Below are 21958 nucleotides of genomic sequence, written 5' to 3'. Positions count from 1 at the left end.
GGATGGCCTTTTTCGAGATTGAAGATAATGGTGTCCGTTAGTGTGGCTAATAAGGATTCGGTGCTCTTTTTCTTTCGGAATCCATATTGGTTATTGGTGAGGATATTGTTGTCTTCGAGGAATTCAGAAAGTTGTCTGTTGACAATTTTCTCCATAATTTTAGCTAGATAGGGAGGTTAGCTATGGGTCTATAGTTAGCCAGATCTGTAGTAGGAAGGTTGGGTTTTTGAGTAGAGGTTTGAGTAGTGATAACTTGAGTTGGTCAGGACTGGCCTTGGGCAAGGGAGCAATTAATGATATCGGCAACTGGCTTGGCAATGATGTCATGGATAGAATTCAGCAAGTTTGATGGTATATGGTCTAAGGGGTGAGAGGATGGTTTTATCTTCTTAATGATATTTGCTATTTCTAAGGTGGATGTGGGTTCAAGAGATTCGAGCAATGATGTTTGTGTGTTGGGTTGAGAAGCGGTTGCTGTAACTGATTGTTGGCTGTGGTTGCTTGCGAAGCTTGCTTGCGGTGTTGGCCCTTTGAGGGGGGTTACGAGGGCTGTGATTTTGTTGTCGAAAAAGTCGGCAAGTTCTCTGGCTTTTTTTAGAGCTTGGTCATCTGGGATGTTTGGTCCGGGAGGTTTAGTGAGGGCTGAGACATAAGAGAAGAGCGCTCTTGAATCAAATGAGAAGTGGTGTATCTTTTTGGAGAAAAATTCTCTTTTTGTTTGTTGATTTCGTTTCTGTAGGTGTTGAGGCATGATTTGTAGTTGAGTAGGGTTGTTGTAGATGGGCTTTTACGCCATTGGTTTTCCTTGCTTCTGAGCTCGTGTTACGAGACTTTAGTTCTGTGGTGAACCAAGGTTTCCTGTTGTCTTTGTCCGGGTTGATAGACTTTGTTGTCAAGGGACATACTTGATCTGCAACCTTGTTGGTGATGTTGATCCATGATGAGGTTTGCTGAGTTAGCGTCGGTGAGGTCCAGATTCATTAGTTCTTTGGTTAGGTGTTTACTTAGGTGATCTCCTGAACACTGTTTCCTGACTGAGATGTTAATTGTTTGGGTTGTTAGGGGAAGGGGCTCAATGATCTTTAGCATTGAAGAGATGACTCGGTGGTCAGTCCAAGGAACCGCAAGGCAGGTTGGGGTGGAGTGGGATGTAAGACCTTCGTTTATAAAGATCAGGTCTAAGGTATGACCAGCTTTGTGGGTAGGTTCTGTCACAATTTGTCTGAAACCCATATTGGTTGAGGGAGGATAGAGAAGGGTTTTGCAGTTGGAGGAATGAGGTTGGACATCCACGTGGAGGTTGAAGTCTCCCATCAAGATAGCCGGTTTTCCTGAATTTAAGTGTTTAGCTGTTAGTTCTATGATTGGGGAGGGGTCTGATTCTAAGAGACCGGGAGGAGCGTAGATTAAGGCGATAGTCAGATGTTTAGAGTTGAATAAAGCGAATTCCATTTTGGCTATGGTATTGGATGTCTGCAATGTCAGACCTAGTGATTTTTTGGTTGCTAAGAGGAGGCCTCCTCCTCTTTTTTTGTGTCTGGGTATGGACAGTATGTCGTAGGTCTGTATAGGTAGCTGGTTAATTAGAGTTGTGTCAGTTGGTTTTAACCAGGTTTCTGTGATGGCACAGATATCTGGTTTAGAGTCGGATAGGAAGTCATTGAGTATGTGCGTTTTCTTGGATATGGATTGCGCATTAAACAGAGTGATTGAGAAAAGAGCCAGGCCAAGGCATTGGGTGATAGGTGTCAGCATGATGGGCCTGAGTCTCTGTTGGCGGTTGTGGTGGAGTGGTGTGGTGGGGAGCTTGGGTGCTCTCCACCTTAGGTTGTGGATGATGGGGATGGTTAGGGGGTACATAATGGAGAGTAGCTTGAGAAGTTGGTTGAATGCTGGGGCATGAAGATGTAATCTGGTGCAGGTTGAGTGTTGAATGCTGGGAAGAGGTTGTCTGGTGTTGATTGAGAGCTGTTGGGTGGGGAGATGTAGTTAGTTGACGGTTGGTTGCCGAGATGAAAGCTGGTTGCTTAAGGAATTGGTTGGTTAGACTTTGGATGAAGGCAGGGGGTCCCCGAGTGGGTGGTGGCGATCGCACGAATCCCAGTAGAAGGTGATGAGATGCGGTTTGGGGCCTGGAAGGCGGAGCGTTGCACACACGGCTGCGAAATCCGTAGGGTTGTAAACACTATTGCTCTGGGAAACGTTAATTAAGCAGAGGTTTGTCTGTGGCCACTCCGGGGTAGGGGTCGGGGCTCCTTCGGGGCTGCAACGAAGGGGCGAGACAAAGGGGCAGGCCCCTTTGTCGCGCTCCTTCGGCGCGCGACGCCGGGATGAGCGGCAGGGATTTAAATCCCCCGCTTACCTCTGCTGCTGACGTGTCCGATCGCTGGTAGGCGATATAAAGCAAGGGAAGAGTGGCAGGAGGCTGCGGCACCGTTGGCACTCCCCGTCTTTACAGGCCTGCGACACAGCAGAACCCAGGCGTGGTGGTGCTAGTCCATGCCGCCTGTGCTCGTCATGTCCACTGGTCAGAGGGGCAGCGGGAAGTCCTACCCAGGGCAACAGGTATTCCTCACGTGGCTCCGTGTGGTGTTTCTTTTGGGAGGGAGGAGCAGCTGGGAGTGAATTTTATCAAGGCCAAACGTGCCTGTATGCAATGTTTCTATAGCATACATGTTGCTACTTTTTTGTTTAATAAAATCATCTGCCCACCCTACCAAAAAATGCTAAGATCAGAAATCTAGCTAAGCAATTAGCTAGGCTCCAGGAAAATGCTGGATGGAAGCTCCTGGAACCTCCTGCTTCTCCTCAGTGGTTTGGCAGAAGGCAAGCCACTAATTAAATACTGCTTCAGTAAATTCCAATTGGTGACTTGCCCTTTGACAAGACATTGAGAGGGAGCAGCTGATGCCAGAACCCAGTATATTCTCAGAGCATAACTGGAACTGCATTTATAGCTTTACTAGTCCGTTTCTAAAAATGTCCCAGTGAAATGTTCTCATTTCCTATTTTGCTACTCAGAAAGGAAATTGGTCTTTTGCAATGAACAGGAAGAACTCGTCTTTAACTTTCTATTTAAGAAATCAGAGCTTTTGGCTTCTTTTCTGGCATATAAAATATGTAAATATATATTCATGTAGGTATTGTATTTAATTGAATTACTTTTAAGGCCTCTCAATTTAAGTTTTGAATTTTTTCCTTTTTCTTCCTTTTTTGCAACTCTGCAGTTCTGTTGGTAGAAAAATTTGTACTTTTTATTTTTGCTCTTAACCGTATAAATGCTTTTGTAAGTAACAAATACATAACGATTTCTTTTTGTTCATGTTGTGGTGTTCCAGGTTCTCATCAAAATAATAGACACAAATGATCACAGGCCTGAATTTTCCACATCAAAATATGAAGTCTTGATACCTGAAGATACAGTGCCTGAAACTGAAATTTTGCAGATTAGTGCCACAGACAAAGATGAAAAGAATAAGTTAATTTATACTCTGCAGAGCAGCACTGACCCAGTCAGCCTGAAGAAGTTTCGTATGGATCCTGGAACAGGCTTTCTATATGTTGTGGAAAAATTGGATCATGAAACCATGCACCAACATATCCTCACTGTAATGGTAAGCTGTTTATGCAATGAATCTCTCTCTCTCTCCCTCTCTCTCTCTCTCTCTCTCTCTCTGATCTGTCTAAGAAAAGAAGAGGAAGGAGGAGGATGAGAGTGCTGGGGTTGGGCTGGGAAGGAGTCAGCCTGGAAAGAATCATGGGGTCAAGGAGGGGGGCAGGGAAGGGGAAAAAGAGGGTGGAGTGAGAGGGGTGTTGGGGAATACAAATTTTCATTGCAAATGTTGGTGAAAATCTGCTAGTATGTATTTATCTGATTATCTGTTCATTGACCTCCCACCCCCCTCCCTTATTGGGCTGGTTGTGAGTTTATGTAGATAAAAGGTACTCTGTAAGTGTAAACTTATTATTCAGGCATTGTACACCTCTTCAGATGGAATGTATAGTAAATTAGAAACATTTATGCAGGTTTAACGATCTGCCCCAACAACACTAATAACTCTTATGGTAATTATTTCAGGTGCGAGATCAAGATGTACCTGTTAAACGCAACTTTGCGAGAATAATTGTTAATGTTAGTGACACAAATGATCATGCCCCATGGTTTACAAGCTCATCTTACGAAGGGCGCGTGTATGAATCGGCCACTGTTGGGTCAGCAGTGCTCCAAGTTACAGCCCTGGACAAGGATAAAGGGAAAAATGCAGAAATTGTATACTCTATTGAGTCAGGTAAGCCATTTTTTTTTTTAATGAAAAAAAAGAATAATTTCTGTATATTTATCAACACATTCTGCACTGCCCAGCAAATTGTTGTGTGCTATAACATTGGCCATTCTTTTCATGTTTATAATAGGTTATCATTTGCCTTCATCGTGGTAATTACAGTTGTTTGTTACTGACATCTGTTTCGAACGCCGTGTGTTTTTTACTATAAAGTTAGTTTTCGCTATTGGTGTTAAGAGAAACTCTTCCCTGCCCTTCCATGTAACAGCTCAAAAAGGGTCAAATAGATATCAAAAGTATCCCGTCTCTTCCTCTTTCTAGCTAAGGTGAAACGTAGAATCTGAATCATGAGCTCCCCTCTCCCTTGGCATTTTGACCGAGACCGAGAACCTGTACAGCATGAGGGAGGAAGGATGATTAACCCCCTGCCCTTGGCCCCACTTGGGACATGAAACTGTTTGGACTCTGGCCAGAAAACCAGGAGGTTTAAGCCTCCTGTTACAAAAAAAAAATATTACAATAATTACTAGTATTAGTAGTAGCTATTAAGAGTTGTTGAAATGTAGAATATTAAAAAAAAAAGATTGTCAAGGGTTTTCATTGTTTTGGCTGTGCTGTAGCAGGCCAGCTTCCGTTAGCACAAGGTTATAAATCTCTGCTTTTGACTCACTCAGATCAAAGATTAAACGTGTTTTATGATTTCCAAAGCAGTTCAGGAAAAGAATTTGCATTCGCATGCGCTGTTTTTTGTTTTTGTGGGAGTGAATGCTGAGCTATTTTTTGAATCTTGTTTTTATATGGTTGGCGACTGTTGGGAGGTTAAGACACGTCTGTTAATCTCCTCAGCATTCTGTCCTCTACATTCCTCAAATAGTTGTGATAGTTGATTGAATTAGTAATAGGACAAGTAGAAGAATGGAATTGCATTCACAGCCACAAGTAAGAGAGAAAATATCAACTGCCTACTTGTATGCATAATTTGGAGTTTTTAAAACAATCTTTTCATCTTGCGTCATTTTAGAAGACCCTTGTTCTAAATTACTATTTCAAGAAAATCCCTGTTAAATGGAGCTTGATTTTATGCATATAGTGGAATATTATAAAGTTCTCAAACTCATTCCATTTTCTTTCCGTGTAGCCAAGGGCTTTTTAATATTTTATTTACTTATTTATTTTGTTAGCTTTATAAAACTGCCTTTTAAATACAATCTCTCAAGGCGAGATACCCACTAGTGCTCAGCTAATATGTATCATACTGCAGCGGAGGGTTTTTCTCTGGAGGCTGTAATGTTGAGCAAAAGCCTGAACCTGTGCATTTTTAATTAGTAGCAATTTGGGGGAAATGTTTGGGCTAATTCACTCAGGAGTCTTTAATGTAGAAGTAATGACTTAAAGGATGTTTGCAGGAGCCGCGGTTGGAGCACATTAATAGCACCCTTCCATCCTTTAAATGCAGTAATTATTTTAGCACGATTCATTCAGATCTAAAACTGTCATTAAGCAGGTATCTGATAGCTGAACTAGATAAAATATGATCACTGCAGGGAAGCAGATTAAAAGGCAACTATGGTACATGTGCACATACTCGTGTATGAAAGCACATTTGCTTAAAAAAAAAAAATGTCAAGCTGCACATTTTTGTGAAAAGCTGTAGGTAATGTGTAGTGGCTGTAGGAAATCTGTGGGCATCTCCTTGTATGGAGCTTTAGGATCCACTTGTGGTGTCTTTGCATGTGTATGTATATGTACCATATTGTAGCTATGTATTGTGTATACATATATTTTTTTTAAATGTTAAGTTCCCCATTCTTACCTCTCTCTTCTCCTGAGCCATAGTTATTTTCCTGACCTGTATATTTGGTAAACACCATATTTTCTTTAGGCTAATATATGCTTTAAAATGTAAGTTTTCGGGACCACTGAGGTCCCTTTCTCAAGTAATAAAGCTGACTGTTGCTTATATGAAGCTTCAGCTTCATCTGCCTGAGGAAGGGATCTTGGTCTTTCCTGAAGGCTGCATCTTATAATATTTACAAGTTTGTTGATTTTCATATATCAAACTGAAAATAATTAAGGGTATAATGCCACAGATATTTCAGCGATTTTTATGTCTGCATGTTTAGTTGTATCAATATGCAATGGTGCAACTTTTATAGTACATGTTACTGCTTGCTTTTTCATCTTGCTTCCCTCTCCCAAAGCAAACACACACACACATATACACACAATCTCCCCTCACCCCCACCTTGCTAAACTATTTGTATTGTTAATTTTTTTTTCTTTTCCAGGAAATGTTGGAAATTCTTTTACCATCGATCCTATCCTGGGAACTGTAAAAACTGCAAAAGAACTAGATCGTAGTAACCATGGGGAATATGAATTAATTGTGAAAGCAATAGATAAGGGGATTCCACCAATGAGTGAAGTATCTTCGGTTCGCATCTTTGTCACAATCTCTGATAATGCTTCACCAAAATTCATATTGAAGGAATATTCTGCCGAGATCAGTGAGAATGTCCATGCTGGTAGTTTTGTTGGGTTGGTTACTGCATATAGTCAGTCATCTGTGGTGTATGAAATAAAAGATGGGAATATTGACGATGCCTTTGATATCAATCCAAACTCTGGAGTTGTCATCACACAGAAACTGCTTGATTTTGAGAGTCTTCCTTCTTATACTCTTACAGTTCAAGGAACCAACATGGCTGGCTTGTCCACAAATGCAACTCTTGTAGTTCATCTTCGGGATGAGAATGATAATTCACCAGTTTTTCTGCAGTCTAGATACACTGGACTTATCAGTGAATCTGCTCCGGTTAACAGCGTGGTTCTCTCTAACCAAAATATTCCTTTAGTAATTCGAGCTACAGATGCTGATGAGGAATCGAATGCTCTGCTTGTTTATCAAATTGTTGAACCATCTGTCCACAAGTATTTTGCTATTGATTCCAGCACTGGTGCTATTCGTACAATAGTAAGCTTGGACTATGAACAGACAAATATTTTCTACTTTACAGTGCAAGTACATGATATGGGGACCCCACGCTTATTTGCAGAACATGCAGCTAATGTTACGATATATGTCATTGACATCAATGATTGCCCTCCAGTATTTTCAAAAGAATTGTATGAAACATCGATCTTGATTCCGACATATAAAGGAGTCAAAGTGATCACTGTCAATGCCACAGATGATGATTCAAGAGCTTTTTCAGAACTCATTTATTCCATATCTGAAGGCAACATTGGAGAAAAATTTTCTGTCCATCCCAAGAGTGGAACTATAACTGTACAGAATACAACCCAGTTAAGAAGCAGGTATGAACTGACAGTCAGAGCATCTGATGGAAGATTTTCAAGTACTGCAGCTGTTAAAATCAATGTGAAGGAAAGCAGAGAGAGTCAGATAAGGTTCACTCAGAGTTCCTATGCTGCAGTTGTTCAAGAAAATTCTACTGAAGCTAAAACAATAGCTGCTATTACCGCTGTGGGGACTCCCATAAATGAACCTTTGTTTTTTCATATTCTGAATCCAGATACCAGATTTAAAATAAGCCACACTTCTGGAGTGCTCTCTACTACAGGCATGCCATTTGATCGGGAACAGCAAGAGTATTTGGAAGTATTGGTAGAAGTGACTGATGAGCGCAAGCCCCCTAGAATGGCACATGTGGTGGTGAAGGTCACCATAGAAGATATAAATGATAACATACCAGTTTTTGTTAACCTTCCATATTATGCTGTCGTTCAAGTGGACACTGAAGTAGGTCATGTTATTCGACATGTCACTGCTGTAGACAAAGATATTGGTCAGAATGGAGAAGTACACTATTATCTCAAAGAACATCATGAGCATTTTCAAATTGGCCCCACTGGTGAAATCTCGTTAAAGAAACAGTTTGACTCGGAAACATTAAATAAGGAGTATCTCATCACAGTGATAGCAAAGGATGGAGGAGACCCTGCATATTATGCAGAAGCTGTAGTACCAATTACTGTGATGAATAAAGCCATGCCAGTTTTTGAAAAGCCTTTCTATAGTACAGAGATAGCTGAGAATATCCAGCTACATAGTCCTGTTCTTCATGTGCAGGCTAACAGCCCAGAAGGACTTCGGGTTGTTTACATTATTAAAGATGGGGATCCGTTTAATCAGTTTGCAATCAACTTTAACACTGGTGTTATAAATGTTGTTGCCCCTCTTGACTTTGAGTCCCATCCAGCTTACAAGCTTAGTGTGCAAGCAATGGACTCTATTACTGGGGCTCATGCTGATGTGTTTGTTGACATAGTAGTTGAAGATGTTAATGATAATCCTCCTGTATTTACAGAAAAGTCTTATGCTGTAACACTGTCTGAGGCATCTGTAATTGGAACATCTGTTGTACAAGTCACTGCCACAGATGCAGATTCTGGAACAAATAAAGTTATCTCCTATCACCTAGTGGAAAACAGCAAGAATTCAGGTTATTTCTACATTGATAGCAGAAGTGGGCTTATTTTAACAGCAAGAGCACTGGATTATGAACAGGTTCAGCAATACAAATTGATTGTAAGGGCAATGGATGCTGGCATGCCACCACTGAGTAGTGATATCACTGTCTCTGTTGATATAACTGATCTCAATGATAACCCTCCACTATTTAGCCAGCTGCTTTATGAAACTAATATTAGTGAATTGTCCCCTCGTGGACATTTTATAACCTGTATAAAGGCCTCTGATGCAGACAAATCTGATGCTGATAAATTAGAATATGCCATATTAACTGGCAATGACCACATGAACTTTGCAATTAATAGCAAGACTGGCATCATCACTATTTCAAACCTACGAAAACAAGCCCTGAAACCATTTTACAGTCTTAATGTGTCTGTATCTGATGGTGTTTTCAGAAGTTCAGCTCAGGTTCAAATAACTGTAATTGGTGCTAACTTGCATTGCCCTGTTTTTAGCAAAAATGAATATGAAGTAGAACTATCTGAAAATTCTCCACCAGATACACTAGTGACTGTAGTAAAAGCAAATGACGAAGATTCTGGCCCTTATGGACACATCACATACTCCATTATAAATGATCTTGCCAAAGACAGATTTTATATTTCTGAGATGGGGCAAATATTTACCTCAGAAAATCTTGACCGTGAGAACCCAATGGATAAGGTAATTTCCTTAAGCTTAATGGCTAAGGATGCTGGAGGCAAAGTGGCTTTCTGCAGCGTAAATGTAATACTTACAGATGATAACGATAATTCCCCACAGTTCCGTGCCACAGAGTATAAAGCCAGCATTGGCTCTGATGCTTCAAAAGGTACTTCCATCATTAAAGTACTGGCATCTGATGCTGATGAGGGTACAAATGCAGATATTGAATATACTATTGAAGCTGATTCTGAACGTGTTGAAGAAAATTTTAAAATTGATCAGTTTTCTGGTATAATTTCCACAAAAGAAAGCCTGGTTGGCTTAGAAGATGAATTTTATAGTTTCTTAGTTAAAGCACTAGATGGTGGATCACCACAAAGAGAGGCTATTGTCCCCGTCTTCATTCAAATACACTCGCCATCTGTACCACTTCCAAAATTTTCAGAGCCGTTTTATACTTTCACTGTTCCTGAGGATCTCCCTATTGGAACAGAAATAGATGTTATAAAAGCAGAAAGTAACATCCCCTTAGTATATACTCTTGTGAAAGGGAAAACACCTGAAAGCAATAAAGATGAATTCTTTGTTATTGACAAACAAAAAGGAAGACTGAAACTTGAGAAGAATCTTGATCATGAGACAACCAAATGGTACCAGTTTTCTGTGTTGGCGCAAGTTATGTATGGTGAACATGACGTATTTTCTTTAGTAGATGTCAGCATTCAAGTAAAAGATGTCAATGACAATAAACCAATCTTTGAATCCAGTCCATATCAAGCATTCATTATGGAAAACCTTCCAGGAGGAACAAAAGTCATCCAAGTCAAGGCAAACGATCTGGATTCTGGAACCAATGGCCAGGTTTCCTATGGCCTAGAACAGTCAGAAGAACTGGGTTACATTTTAGAACTCTTTGCCATAAACCTGGAAACTGGCTGGCTTACCACCCTTAAAGAACTTGATCGTGAAAAGCAGAACAAATATAACATCACAGTGGTTGCCTTCGATCGAGGAGAGAAAACTCAGCTATCTTCTACTACTGTGGTTGAAGTTACTGTTACAGACGTGAATGATAACCCCCCAAGATTCACTGCAGAGATTTACAAGGGTACAGTGAGAGAAGATGATCCACCTGGTGATGTAATTGCTATTTTAAGTACAACTGATGCAGATACGGATGAAATTAACAGACAAGTTGCCTACTATATTACAGGTAAATACAGTGTATTTAGTTTGTTTTACAAGCCCTATCCTTGAAAATAAGATCTAATGTGTAGTCCCATATATTTTTATCCTATGGATAAAATTGTCTGATAAAGATCCAGGCACTCAATTTCTATTTCTTTGTTCTTAATGTCCGGTATAGTGGGGTCATCACTCCATTTTTGCTTGGCTCAAGACTTATAATAAATAATCAAATCTTTCTCTAAAATTTTTTCTCAAATACATTTTTTTATGGAAAGGGTTTTTGGTTTCAGATTTGATTTGTATCTGTTACCATCCGATAATCAATACCATAGTGTGTTTATAATCTTTAACCACTAACCACCTTCCAGGCAAGCTGATATACTTATTTTGAGAAAAAATTTTTTTATTGAAACATTCTATACAGCACTTAAAAAATGTGCATATGCAATTCACTATTTGGAAAGTATCCATTTCTTAAACTATCCTTTGGTCTCCAGGCTTTTACTCATCTTAACGAGAGAGTCCATATTTTTCACAAACAACAATTCATATTGTTCAAAACATGGCATTACAAAAAATGTTCTTAATGCCCTCCCAATGAGGCTGTGTTTCAGACAACAGTCTTTCATCAGGGTATGCAGTTCTAGAGACAAGTCACCTTTTGGCATAGAAGTATCAGCACAGATTGAGAAGAGCAATATCCCCAGACGAAAGACCGTTGGATTGTTTGTGAAAAATACGGACTGTCTCATTAGGATGAGTAAACACCTGGAGGCCAAAGGACAGTTTAAGAAACGGGTATTTTTCAAATGGGAAATTGCATATACACATTTTTTAAAGTGCTGTATAGAATTTGTTTCAATATACTTGTTGTGAGAAAAGAATTTTATCAGCTTGCCTGGAAGGAGTTGGTGGTTAATGATTATAAACACGCTATGGTATTAATTACCGGGAAATAGATACAAATTATATATGAAACCAACATATATGGAAACCTTTCCATAAAAATGTTTTTTTGAGAGAAAATTATTTTAGAGAGAGATTTGATAAATTTATATAGTAAATTTGTTTAAAACATTTTTTTTCAAAACAATATAATAGAAACATATCGATAGTAGGCAGGAAGGTGCAAGGTTTTTTTGGTACTACTTTTTTGTGGTCGATTTATTTTAAAATAAATAAGAGCCTTGCCAACTCCACAGGAAGTTGAGAAGTGTAGAATAGGGTGAGTTGGAGGCTGTTTCTGCTCAGCTATAGTATCTTTGTCACAGTATAGATGTTAGTAGGACAAAAAAAATCTAATAACCAATGTTTTGCTGCTGAGTTTAAGAAATTCAGTATTGACTCTTTCCCTTAGAATCACATTTTGCTTACTTTGAATTATAAAACTGAAAGATTCTGTAAACAGACTTAACAGGAACAGGATATGAAAATGTTTCAAAATGAGCTCATTTTACTGAAACATAGGGAATAACATTTTGAGTGTATTGTTCATTTGGGTCCATTCATTTTTGTGCTTGTAAGCTAAAAGTAATATTTTTGTGTATATCATGTTTTTATTATAGCTACCATATTCTGATGAAATTTGATCATTAATAAGCCAGTAAGCATGTTTTTAAAAATGCATACATATTTAATAACCATATACATCTCAGAATTTCAAATCAATTGTATTTTTTCATATATTAACTGATTTATATAGTTGCTATCATGTAATTTCCAATTGGTTTATGAACATTTCTCAAGATAAGACCTCACCACTTGGAAATCTCTGTACAGTCCCTTATATTTTTTAATTTTGCTGCTGATCACTATTTAGTGATTAGCACTTTATATAACAATGATTCTCAACCCAGTCCTTGGATGCACCTGACTAGTCTGGTTTTCAGGATATCCATTAGGATTGTGCAAGAGATTCATGTATACAAATATATCTTAGACATATTCATGATATAAATAAACAAACAAATACAATAAAAAAATGATGGAAATCTAAGAAACAAGACTGGCGGGGCAGATTCTAAAGATCGAGTTGGGAATCGTCGCTAACAGGACTGAAAAAGGAGATAAAAATGTTAAACTTCAGTCATTTTTTTCATTATAAAATTTTATTGTCCCATTTTCACTTAAAAATAATTCATTGTATAATTGTCACATTACTTTTCACTGACTGTTTAGGAGGTGATCCAATGGGACAATTTGATATTGAAAATATAGACAATGAATGGAAGGTCTATGTTAAAAAACCTTTGGACAGGGAAGAAAAGGACAATTACCTTCTGAATATCACAGCCACCGATGGGAACTTTGCTGCGAAAGCTGTTGTAGAGGTTAAAGTTCTTGATGCAAATGACAATAGCCCTGTCTGTGAAAAGGTATGTTTATCAATGTTATCTAAATTCTGGGTACACTACTGTTTTGTGAAAACAAGATAAGAGTTTCAAGTCAGTGAGATCTGCAGGGTTTTTTTTTTGGGTGTGAGAGAGTATTGTCATTCAAGGACCCTTGTCTTCTAATCAAGGCCCCTGAAAAAAACATAGGCACAATGATTTGCACAGCCCTCTTTTTTCCAGGCTGCAATTTTCTGACATTACTACATTTTCCTTCAGTTTTTTCCTGAATGTTTCAGTATGTATGTTTGATCAGGTTCCAAGTGGTCTTCCCTCAGGCTGAATAGACAAATGTTGAGACTGAGTCCTCCAGCTTAGAAGCCTGAGTAGAGCAGTGCACCCCTAAAACAGAGAGTTTTCTGCAGAGTGGTCTAAACAAATAACTTTGAGGTATCACCTAAATAATTTATACATGCGGAAGCCTCTGCCTGTTACAGAAAGATTTAGCTGACCCATGTCCTTGGATATTAACCAGTATGAAAAAAAGGAAAAATATACAAATGCCTACAAAAAATCCCCATCATGATCTTTTTTTTTGGTATAAATATTGAAGACATTTCTTCTCCAAGAAACCGACTGAGTTAGGAACATATAGTATACAGCAGCAGAAAAAATCTAACTGGTACAGCCAGTCTGCCCAGTTATTCCTGTCCATATCACAAAGGATATTGCACAGCTGCCAGCCATAGAGTGTGAATGCCTGTAGGATATTGATCCTTATGCTAGGACAAGCAGGATGGTAGTCCTCACACATGAGTGACATCATCGGATGGAGCCCGGCATAGAACTTTGATCTCAAAGATTCTAGAGCTTTCAGCATGCCCTACTGAGTATGTGCAGCTGTAGTCATCACCCTGCCCCCCTAGGCAGAGTCCCTCAGTCTCTTCTTTTTAGCGGAGCTGTCATCTCATGGTTGTGGAGCTCATGCTCATTTTCTAATTTTTTAAAAAAAAAGTTTTTCATGATATTCAGCTTTGCTCTCTCCTTAGTTTTGTAAGTGATTTTTTCTAGAGGTGCAGCTTTTCTTTCTTGTAGTTTATTCTTTTTCCAACTGTCTGCCAGCCACATGGTGGATTCTTCTCTGTGCATCCTGACAGTGTCTGTTCAAAACAAACCACAAAAACTGCTTCTGCAGGTTTTTGTATTTGTGTCCTCTCTTTGCTCTGTCTGTTTTCTTTTTTTTTTTTCCCACAGTGCTTTCGGGACTAGACTATGCAGTCCGTCTGTAATCCGTGTAGGCCGCTGAGCCTGGGGACTCGCCTGAGTTCCAGCCAGTTCCATGACAGTTCACCGATTCCTCGGTATTGGTGGATTCAGATGGTGGAAGGATCGAGGACCATGCCATTCCTGTAAGGAAGAGAGCTCATCCTCCCCACATCTCGAGGAGCTAGTCTCCACGGGCGGGAGCCATGGATGACGTTGCCTCCCCTCCTACTTGCCAACTTTGGCAATGCAATCTTCCTGGGATAGAGGGTGAGTGGAGTCTGTGCTAGCAGCTTGCTGCCACACTTCGGTGCCATGCCCATGAACGGTTGCCCGTGCACAGGAGTGACCAGTGCACCGTTCATCTGATACATCGATGTCGGGACCGCATCAGGGAGGGGGCCCATCTTTGGTATCCTTGACGCTATCGAGGTCCAGGAACACACTCATTGCATCGAGGTGCGATACCGCCCATAATGTAACGGTGGCCTTCGGAGCCATTTGCATCAGTGGAAATGGAATCTCGCTGCACCTGTTCAGGCATCAAGGCCTCAATGCCCTTGGTGCCGTGATGCGGCGCAGTCAATGACACGGTGCCCTCGATGGCACGGTGCCTTTGATGCACTTTATGGCGGGGTGCCCTTGGTCCGCTCGATGTCAGGGATGACTGTGCCCTCGATGCACTCAATGTCATGGAGCTTTTGATGTACTTGATTACACGGAGCCTTTGGAGAACTCGATCCCTGGGCTCAGTGCACCAAGGGCACCCTAGTTGCCTGGTGCCCTTGGTGCATTCTATGCCTTGGTGCTCTCAATGCCACGATGGCCTTGATGCACTTAATGTCTCGGTACCTATAATTGTACTTGCCACGGTCTGTGCACTCAATGCATCTGTGCCCTTGCAGCTCTCGTTGCTTTGGTACCCTCGCTGTAGTTAGTGCTGTGGTGACTGCGGTACCATCAGTGCTGCTGTGTTCTCAATGCCCATGGGGCCATCAATGCCATTGAGCCATCAAAGTGTGTGTATGGCCACCCTAGGGGCTGGCGAGGTCGAAGCGGTGGCAAGCCCTTGATGCTGTCGACCTCATTAGGTCATCGAGGTGCATGACCTCTCTGCCAGCATGACCTCAATGCCATTGTGATGCGGTGCCGCCCCAATACTATTGATGCCTTCGAGGCCATCAAGGTGTAGGGCCACCGAAGAGGTCTTCGGACCACAGATGCCTCTCATTACCGTCTCAACTACATCAAGCCCCACTGACCAGGCACTGGCTTTTCCATTGAGCTCCCTTGTCACCACTGTGGCTGTCGACTACGGGGACTCTCTGAAGAAGCCCTCGCATGGCCCTGCAGCCCTCAGAGGGCAGGAGTACTTGGCCTCTTACGGATCAAGTGCTGGGGTTGCCATCTACTCAAGGCAGCCTGGTGCACTGGTGCATCTGTAAGCATTGGCTCAGTGCCCTCAGGGCTCCTGAGTGGTGTCCACTACAGAGCACTGGGAAGCGCAGAACTGCCCCTTCAGTCAAAGATCCCAGTGTTGAGAGCCTCGCCAAGATGCGCACAACGTCAATATTAATGGGCGCTAGCGAGGCTCTCATCAGCCGTAATACATGCAAGGCCATCAAGCTTGCAGCATCAGCACCACCAGACGAATCAGTGAGCCAAGGGAAATTGCTGTCGGCACTAGCGGTCATCGTTTCCTTTTGATATCGATGACTTGTCAGGGAGTTGCAGGGCCTCTTCTTGCAGACACCCATGACTTCTTTGGTCCATACCTTCGGGCATCTGGGCCCCCGGGCTATCGAAGTCTTTGAGCACCTGTGGCATCAGGAATGGCGCTATTTACCGGCAAACTGCTTATAGATCACAGGACATGTCCGCTGTCCTTCATAAGCACCTATGCTCACCAGGGACTTTGCTGCAGATGTTCCCAGTGGGTCTCACAAGTGAGCTGGTTCCATTGCAGTTTCGATGGCCCACCTCCTGGAGCGTTCTCTGGTACTGAAAGGGGTGACGCCATAGACTGCCACCCTCCATCATGCCTTACCCAGAGCGCCAGTGTTTCTAGGAAATGCCATTGTTACACTGTCCTCTCAACTCCACTGGAATTATTGTGGTGTTTACGTGCAGCTTGTGCGACAGATTAGGCCTTGGTTGCTACCAGGCGGCATTCTCCCTGGCTGTGCAGTCCTCAGCCACACTAGAGTTCTGCCATCTTTCAGCATGGTCTCAGCATCCATGTCAATCCGTACTACATAGTGCTGAGAAGCACCGGTGGGGGAGGTGTCATTACACACTCTGTGCTTGGTCTTGGGGCAGCGTGTAGCCACTGACTTAGGCATGTGGTTCTCAGTCCTCACTGGGGTGCTGGACAAGCTCGGCTCTCAGGATCATGGGTGTGCAACTATCCGTGGATGGTTACCACGGCATGAGTCCGCCTAGCGCGTTTTCATAGCGGAGGGCTTCCAATTGCCCTCTGTCACTTGGGCATTGGTGTGTGGGTGTCGGTGTGTGTGTGTGTGTGTATTGTTCCCTCTGGGCAGTCACAACTGGTTGTGTTCTGCAGCTGCAAGGCTGGCCTAGGACTGCAGTCTTGGTCAGATTCTGAGATGAGTGGACATTGCGTGAGTGGCTCCAGCATCCTCTCCTTTTTCAGCAGAGGCATATATCTTCGCCCTCTACCATGTTCTTGTGGAACAATCCCTGGGGCTCTGTTCCTGATAAATGGTTTTTCTCTGATACAGAGCCCCGAGCCTCTGAATTCCCTGGGGATTGCAGTGGCGACCTCCCCTATCCGAGACTGGCTGCTTGTATTGGGTTGGTCGCGTCGATGCCTCAGCGATCAGTCAATGTTCCTCAATTATCCTTTGGGGAATTGCTAGGCTGCAATCCCGCTGCTTCCCTCTCCCCTCTGGAAGTGGAGACTCGACTGGGACCCTTTCAGGGTCCCCTCTTGATGTCCGATTATGCAGCCCTTCAAGAGGTGTCCCTCGTTTTCCGTTCCTAGACCAAGGGATGGCACTGTTCTGATTGGCACCAGCCCCGAGAATAGTCGAGAATACCACTCTCCCTTGGGCACTCTTAAGACGCAGCAGGTCTACCCATGAGGGAGCCTCTCCAGTGTTGCTCCCCGGTGACCCTCCAGGTTTCCCCTTGTTCTGGAGTTACTTTGGAATCTGCTGAAATCTGTGAGCATCCTCCTTAAGGATCGCTACCATCAGTCATTCTTGCCTGCAGAACCCTCCTCTGTGAGGAGAGTTTCAATCCATGAGCTGGGCAATTGTGCCTTTCACCCTATTGCCATGTCCATGGCTGAGGTAGTTGGGGGCCGAGTACCCCGCAACAGAGGCACTGCCCTTTGCTCGCAGTAGCGTGCAAGCTGTTTTCTTCTTTTTCAGGATCACCCCCCGACTATGGACAGAGGAGTCCTGAGTCATGCAACATTGTCCATTGCCGGGCCACATGCTTCCTTAGGACGGGAAGTTTCTCCCTCGGGGTAATTGCTCTCAGTTTCTGCTGTTTTAAGAAGACTGAGTGCTCCATCTCAATGGGTTACTCCCTACTGGTTTTGGCAGTGAGTTGTTCGCTTGGGGTTGATAGACAACCGGGCGGCTTGTGCTGGTCTCGGCAGTCTTCCAGTCTGCTTCCTTCTGTTCATCACGCCTTGTGACTTTCAATTGAATCGTCGAGGGGAGGGGAGGTAAAACTAAGGCTCCCATGGCCTATCTCTGTATACCTATGTTTTTCCACTTATTTTCACCATTCTCTGGCCATACTGCCTTAGTTTTTTCTCATTCACTAGGTTGTTCAAAGGGCCTTCTTTCTCCCCTCGCAATCCTGTGACAGGATAAATGAATCTGTTCTGACAGGTGCTCTTGAGTGAGCTTCAGGCCTATCTCATCTCCCTGCTCAGGAGTTTTTGGGCTACAGGTCAGTTTCAGGGATTGTCTTTCATCCCCTGAAACCCTTGACGCTGTCCTGCACATTCAACTACATCTGATGCTTCAGCACACAGTGTCTGTCCCAGGCCCCACCGCGGTATCCTGCTTGTTCTTTCAAGCATGGCGTGGGTTTCGTGTGCCCATTTGGCCTACCAGCCATACCTGGGACTCTTCTCCAGACCTTTGCTGTCAGTGGTTGATAGTCTCTTCTGGTTGGCTCTTGGACCCCAATTTGTTTTTCAGTTGTTTTTTTTCCACACTGAAGGAAACTGCGGTTTTCTTCCTAGAATCTCTCTTGTTTACATCTCTGGGTCCTTCCTGTATCCAGTAGGATCTAGATCCACTGTTTTTGTCAGAAACCCTGCTTGTACTGTCTTCCATGATGTGCAGTTGCTTCTGTTTGCACTCACATTATTCCCATGCTTCAGGCATCCCTGCTACGCATGGGGATTTGTCTGTCTTTTTCTTGGCTTTCTTTGTGGAACCCAACTCTTTTCCAGCCTTGTGGGTTGGCTGCCTTACAGGCAAAGGGCGAAGGTTGTGCTCTAGCACTGTGCGGTTTACCACTTTGTCCTGCTCAGACAGCCTGTAGCTTGGTATTCACCCATGTGTGAGGACTACCATCCTGCTTGTCCTAGGAGAAAGCAGAGTGCTTACCTGTAACAGGTGTTCTCCTAGGACGGCAGGATGTTAGTCCTGATGAAACCCTCTCCCCTCCCCTGGGAGTTGGTTTTTCCATGTATTAACTATATCATGGTCTGAGGGACTCTGCTTAGAGGGCAGGGTGATGACTACAGCTGCACATGCTCAGTAGGGCATGCTGAAAGCTCTAGAATCTTTGAGATCGAAGTTCTATGCCTGGTTCCATCTGATGATGTCGCCCATGTGTGAGGACTAACATCCTGCTGTCCTAGGAGAACACCTCTTACAGGTAAGCAACTCTGCTTTATCCAAAACAGTTTGTCATCATCTTCCATTCCCTGTACGTACCTGGATCAGTCCAGACTCCTGGGTTTTGCCCCCCCCCCCCCCCCTAGCAGATGGAGACAGAAGTTTAGCAACAAACTCTGCCTTATCTAGGATGGTGCCACCTACAGTCTGGCAGTATTTTTCTGCTCCAGCAGGTGAAGGAGGTACAAAACCTACAGTCTGAGTTAGGGCCTAGCTGAATTAGTTAGTGTTAGGCAAAGTTTAAAAAAATATATAAATAAATAAATAAATAAATAAATTAAAAAAAAAATATATATATATATATATATATATATATATATATAAAACAGGTTTCTTGTCAGGAGACAGACCGCAGTGTGTTCCTGCAGGTCGGGGTCTCCTGCCTCCCAGGGGAAATATATATATTTATTTATTTTTATTTTTTTTTAAACTTTGCCTAACACTATATATAACAGGTTTCTATATCACCCTGTTATATGTAACTGCCTTTTCAGCACCATCGTTATAGTTATGTTTACTATGTTCACTATGTTTACTATGCACCCATGTTCTATGTGAACCAGCATGATGTGACTGCTGTCTCGAATGCCGGTATATAAAAATCGGAAATAAAAATAATAAAATAAATTAAAAAAAAAAAAAAAAAAAAAAAAAAAATATATATATATATATATATATATATATATATAACAGGTTTCTTGTCAGGAGACAGACCGCAGTGTGTTCCTGCAGGTCGGGGTCTCCTGCCTCCCAGGGGGATATGATAGAGGTGTTTAAAATCATGAGAGTTCTAGAATGGGTAGATGTGAATCGGTTATTTACTCTTTCAGATAATAGAAAGACTAGGAGGCGCACTCCATGAAGTTAGCATGTGGCACATTTAAAACTAATCGGAGAAAGTTTTTTTTCACTCAACGCACCATTAAACTCTGGAATTTGTTGCCAGAGGATGTGGTTAGTGCAGCTAATGTAGCTGTGTTTAAAAAAGGATTGGAGAAGTCCATTACCTGCTATTAATTAAGTTGACTTAGAAAATAGCCACTGCTATTACTAGCAACAGTAACGTGGAATAGACTTGGTTTTTTGGGTACTTGCCAGATTCTTATGGCCTGGATTGGCCACTGTTGGAAACAGGATGCTGGACTTAGTGGACCCTTGGTCTGACCCAGTATGGCATGTTCTTATAAATGAAATCCAAAATTATCCGGATGAACAGGCAATAGCCAAAAAGCGGACTTGATATCCACTTTTGCCATAAGTGCACCCTGACCACAACCCCGAACCAACTGAACTGCTGAATCAAAAGAGGTGTAATGTATAGTGCAAAGGTCATGAGGAATAAAATCATTCACCGAAAAATCTTCAGGGAAGGACAAATTATGAATCAACTTGAATTTGCCCGTCCCTTTTTTAGGGATCACTGCTAAAGGTCATAAAACCATCCACTGAAAAGGAGGTTCCACAAAAGGCCCCGCAATTCTGCCCAATCCAATCTCCCCCTGCAGTTTGTCCCTGGCCACATTGACCATTTTCCGAACCAAAGGGTAATTCTCTCCCCTCCCCCCGACCGCGGATCCAAAAAAGGAATCCGGAAGCTGTACGTAAATCCATTAAATAATAATAAAGTGACCTCCACATTTGGGTAAACCTTAAGCCATGGCAACAAAGGCACACACCCGGTTCGGAGTCAGAGCCCTATCCAAAGACTCATTTCGAAGCTCCTTTGGTTGCCAGCCTGCCAGTGGCTCCATCACCCGCCCACTTAGAGCATTTAGAGACGGGGTGACTAGCTCCGCAACCGGAGCAAACATGACAGAATTTACAGTCCGGGAAGTTGCAAACTGATCGGTTGAAATGCCAGCAGACATCGAGCACTCCCACCCCCATTCACCCCGCACCACCAGGCGCAGGCCCTGCTCAAAAGGCCGCCCACTTGAACCACCACCAGTACCACTTGAAGCACCCACAGATGAGGCAGTGACCTTACTATTCATTTGAGTTACCATAAGCCCACATCCTGGGTACCCCACAAAATAAACATATTCTCCTCCATGTGGTCCCGAAATCGCTCATCATAACTGAGCCATGAGCAACTCTCATACTCCCGACTGGCAGCCAAAATCGCATCCACGTAAGCCAGTAAAGGCCCATATTGCAAAGTATCTTCTTGCCCGATCACACTCGCCAGTTGAACAAAAGCCCAGATTCAGTTAATATTACGTGAAACTATCTTTTGAGTCCCAGGAGTATGCTGAACACTGCCCTTCTTTTTCTCCTTCCTATGCCCCCTACGTCCCTCCAACAATTGGAATATATCAATATATTTACAGAGTCGAATCTTCCTCTTCAAAGACCAAGGCACATCATCCCACAACTCTGAGAAAGTTAACAATGCCGGAGCCCCCAATTAGACCCTTTTTCCCCAAATCCCCCCTCCAAAAGCAATGCACACAGAGTTAGATGAGGAAGAAAAAGATGGCGAGTCAGAAGAATTAGACCTATCCTGCGCTTAGACTTATCCCGCCTCTTAACCCCAAGGGAATCGTCAGACCTACCCGCCATAGCAAGTGACTCTCCAGAACCCGAGATCCCATCCAAGGACGGAACATTATCAGGCTGAACTGCTGCTATACCCCCCCCCCCCCCCGCCCCAGAAAAACCACCAGCCAACAACTCACCATGCTGTCTTGAAACAGGTTCTTTCCCTCCTGCCAACTGAGTCGAAGGACATGTGGCATTAGCTGCTGCCATTGTTGGATCATTCCTCCACCCTTCCTGGCACGAGGGATCTGGATCATCAGTGAACTTCTGTAGAAACCTGAGAAGGAACAAGAGAAGCCGACACAGCAGGACCACCAA

At 42.8% G+C, this 21958-nt stretch overlaps 1 protein-coding gene across 5 annotated transcripts in view; it reads left to right on the top strand.

The window, feature by feature from the left end:
- The window catches only part of FAT1 (FAT atypical cadherin 1), a 373940-nt gene that overhangs the window by 275402 nt on the left and 76580 nt on the right, over positions 1–21958 (top strand). For all 5 annotated transcript variants that reach the window (XM_029586952.1, XM_029586951.1, XM_029586948.1 and 2 more), the window contains exons 8-11: positions 3339–3614; positions 4079–4289; positions 6572–10639; positions 12793–12989. In XM_029586952.1, coding sequence (XP_029442812.1) covers positions 3339–3614; positions 4079–4289; positions 6572–10639; positions 12793–12989 — 4752 coding nt within the window. The remainder of the gene's footprint in view (positions 1–3338; positions 3615–4078; positions 4290–6571; positions 10640–12792; positions 12990–21958) is intronic.

This window comes from Rhinatrema bivittatum, chromosome 1 (genome assembly GCF_901001135.1).
Source record: "Rhinatrema bivittatum chromosome 1, aRhiBiv1.1, whole genome shotgun sequence".
Taxonomy (NCBI): domain Eukaryota; kingdom Metazoa; phylum Chordata; class Amphibia; order Gymnophiona; family Rhinatrematidae; genus Rhinatrema; species Rhinatrema bivittatum.
This window is presented reverse-complemented; position numbering and strand designations above follow the sequence as displayed.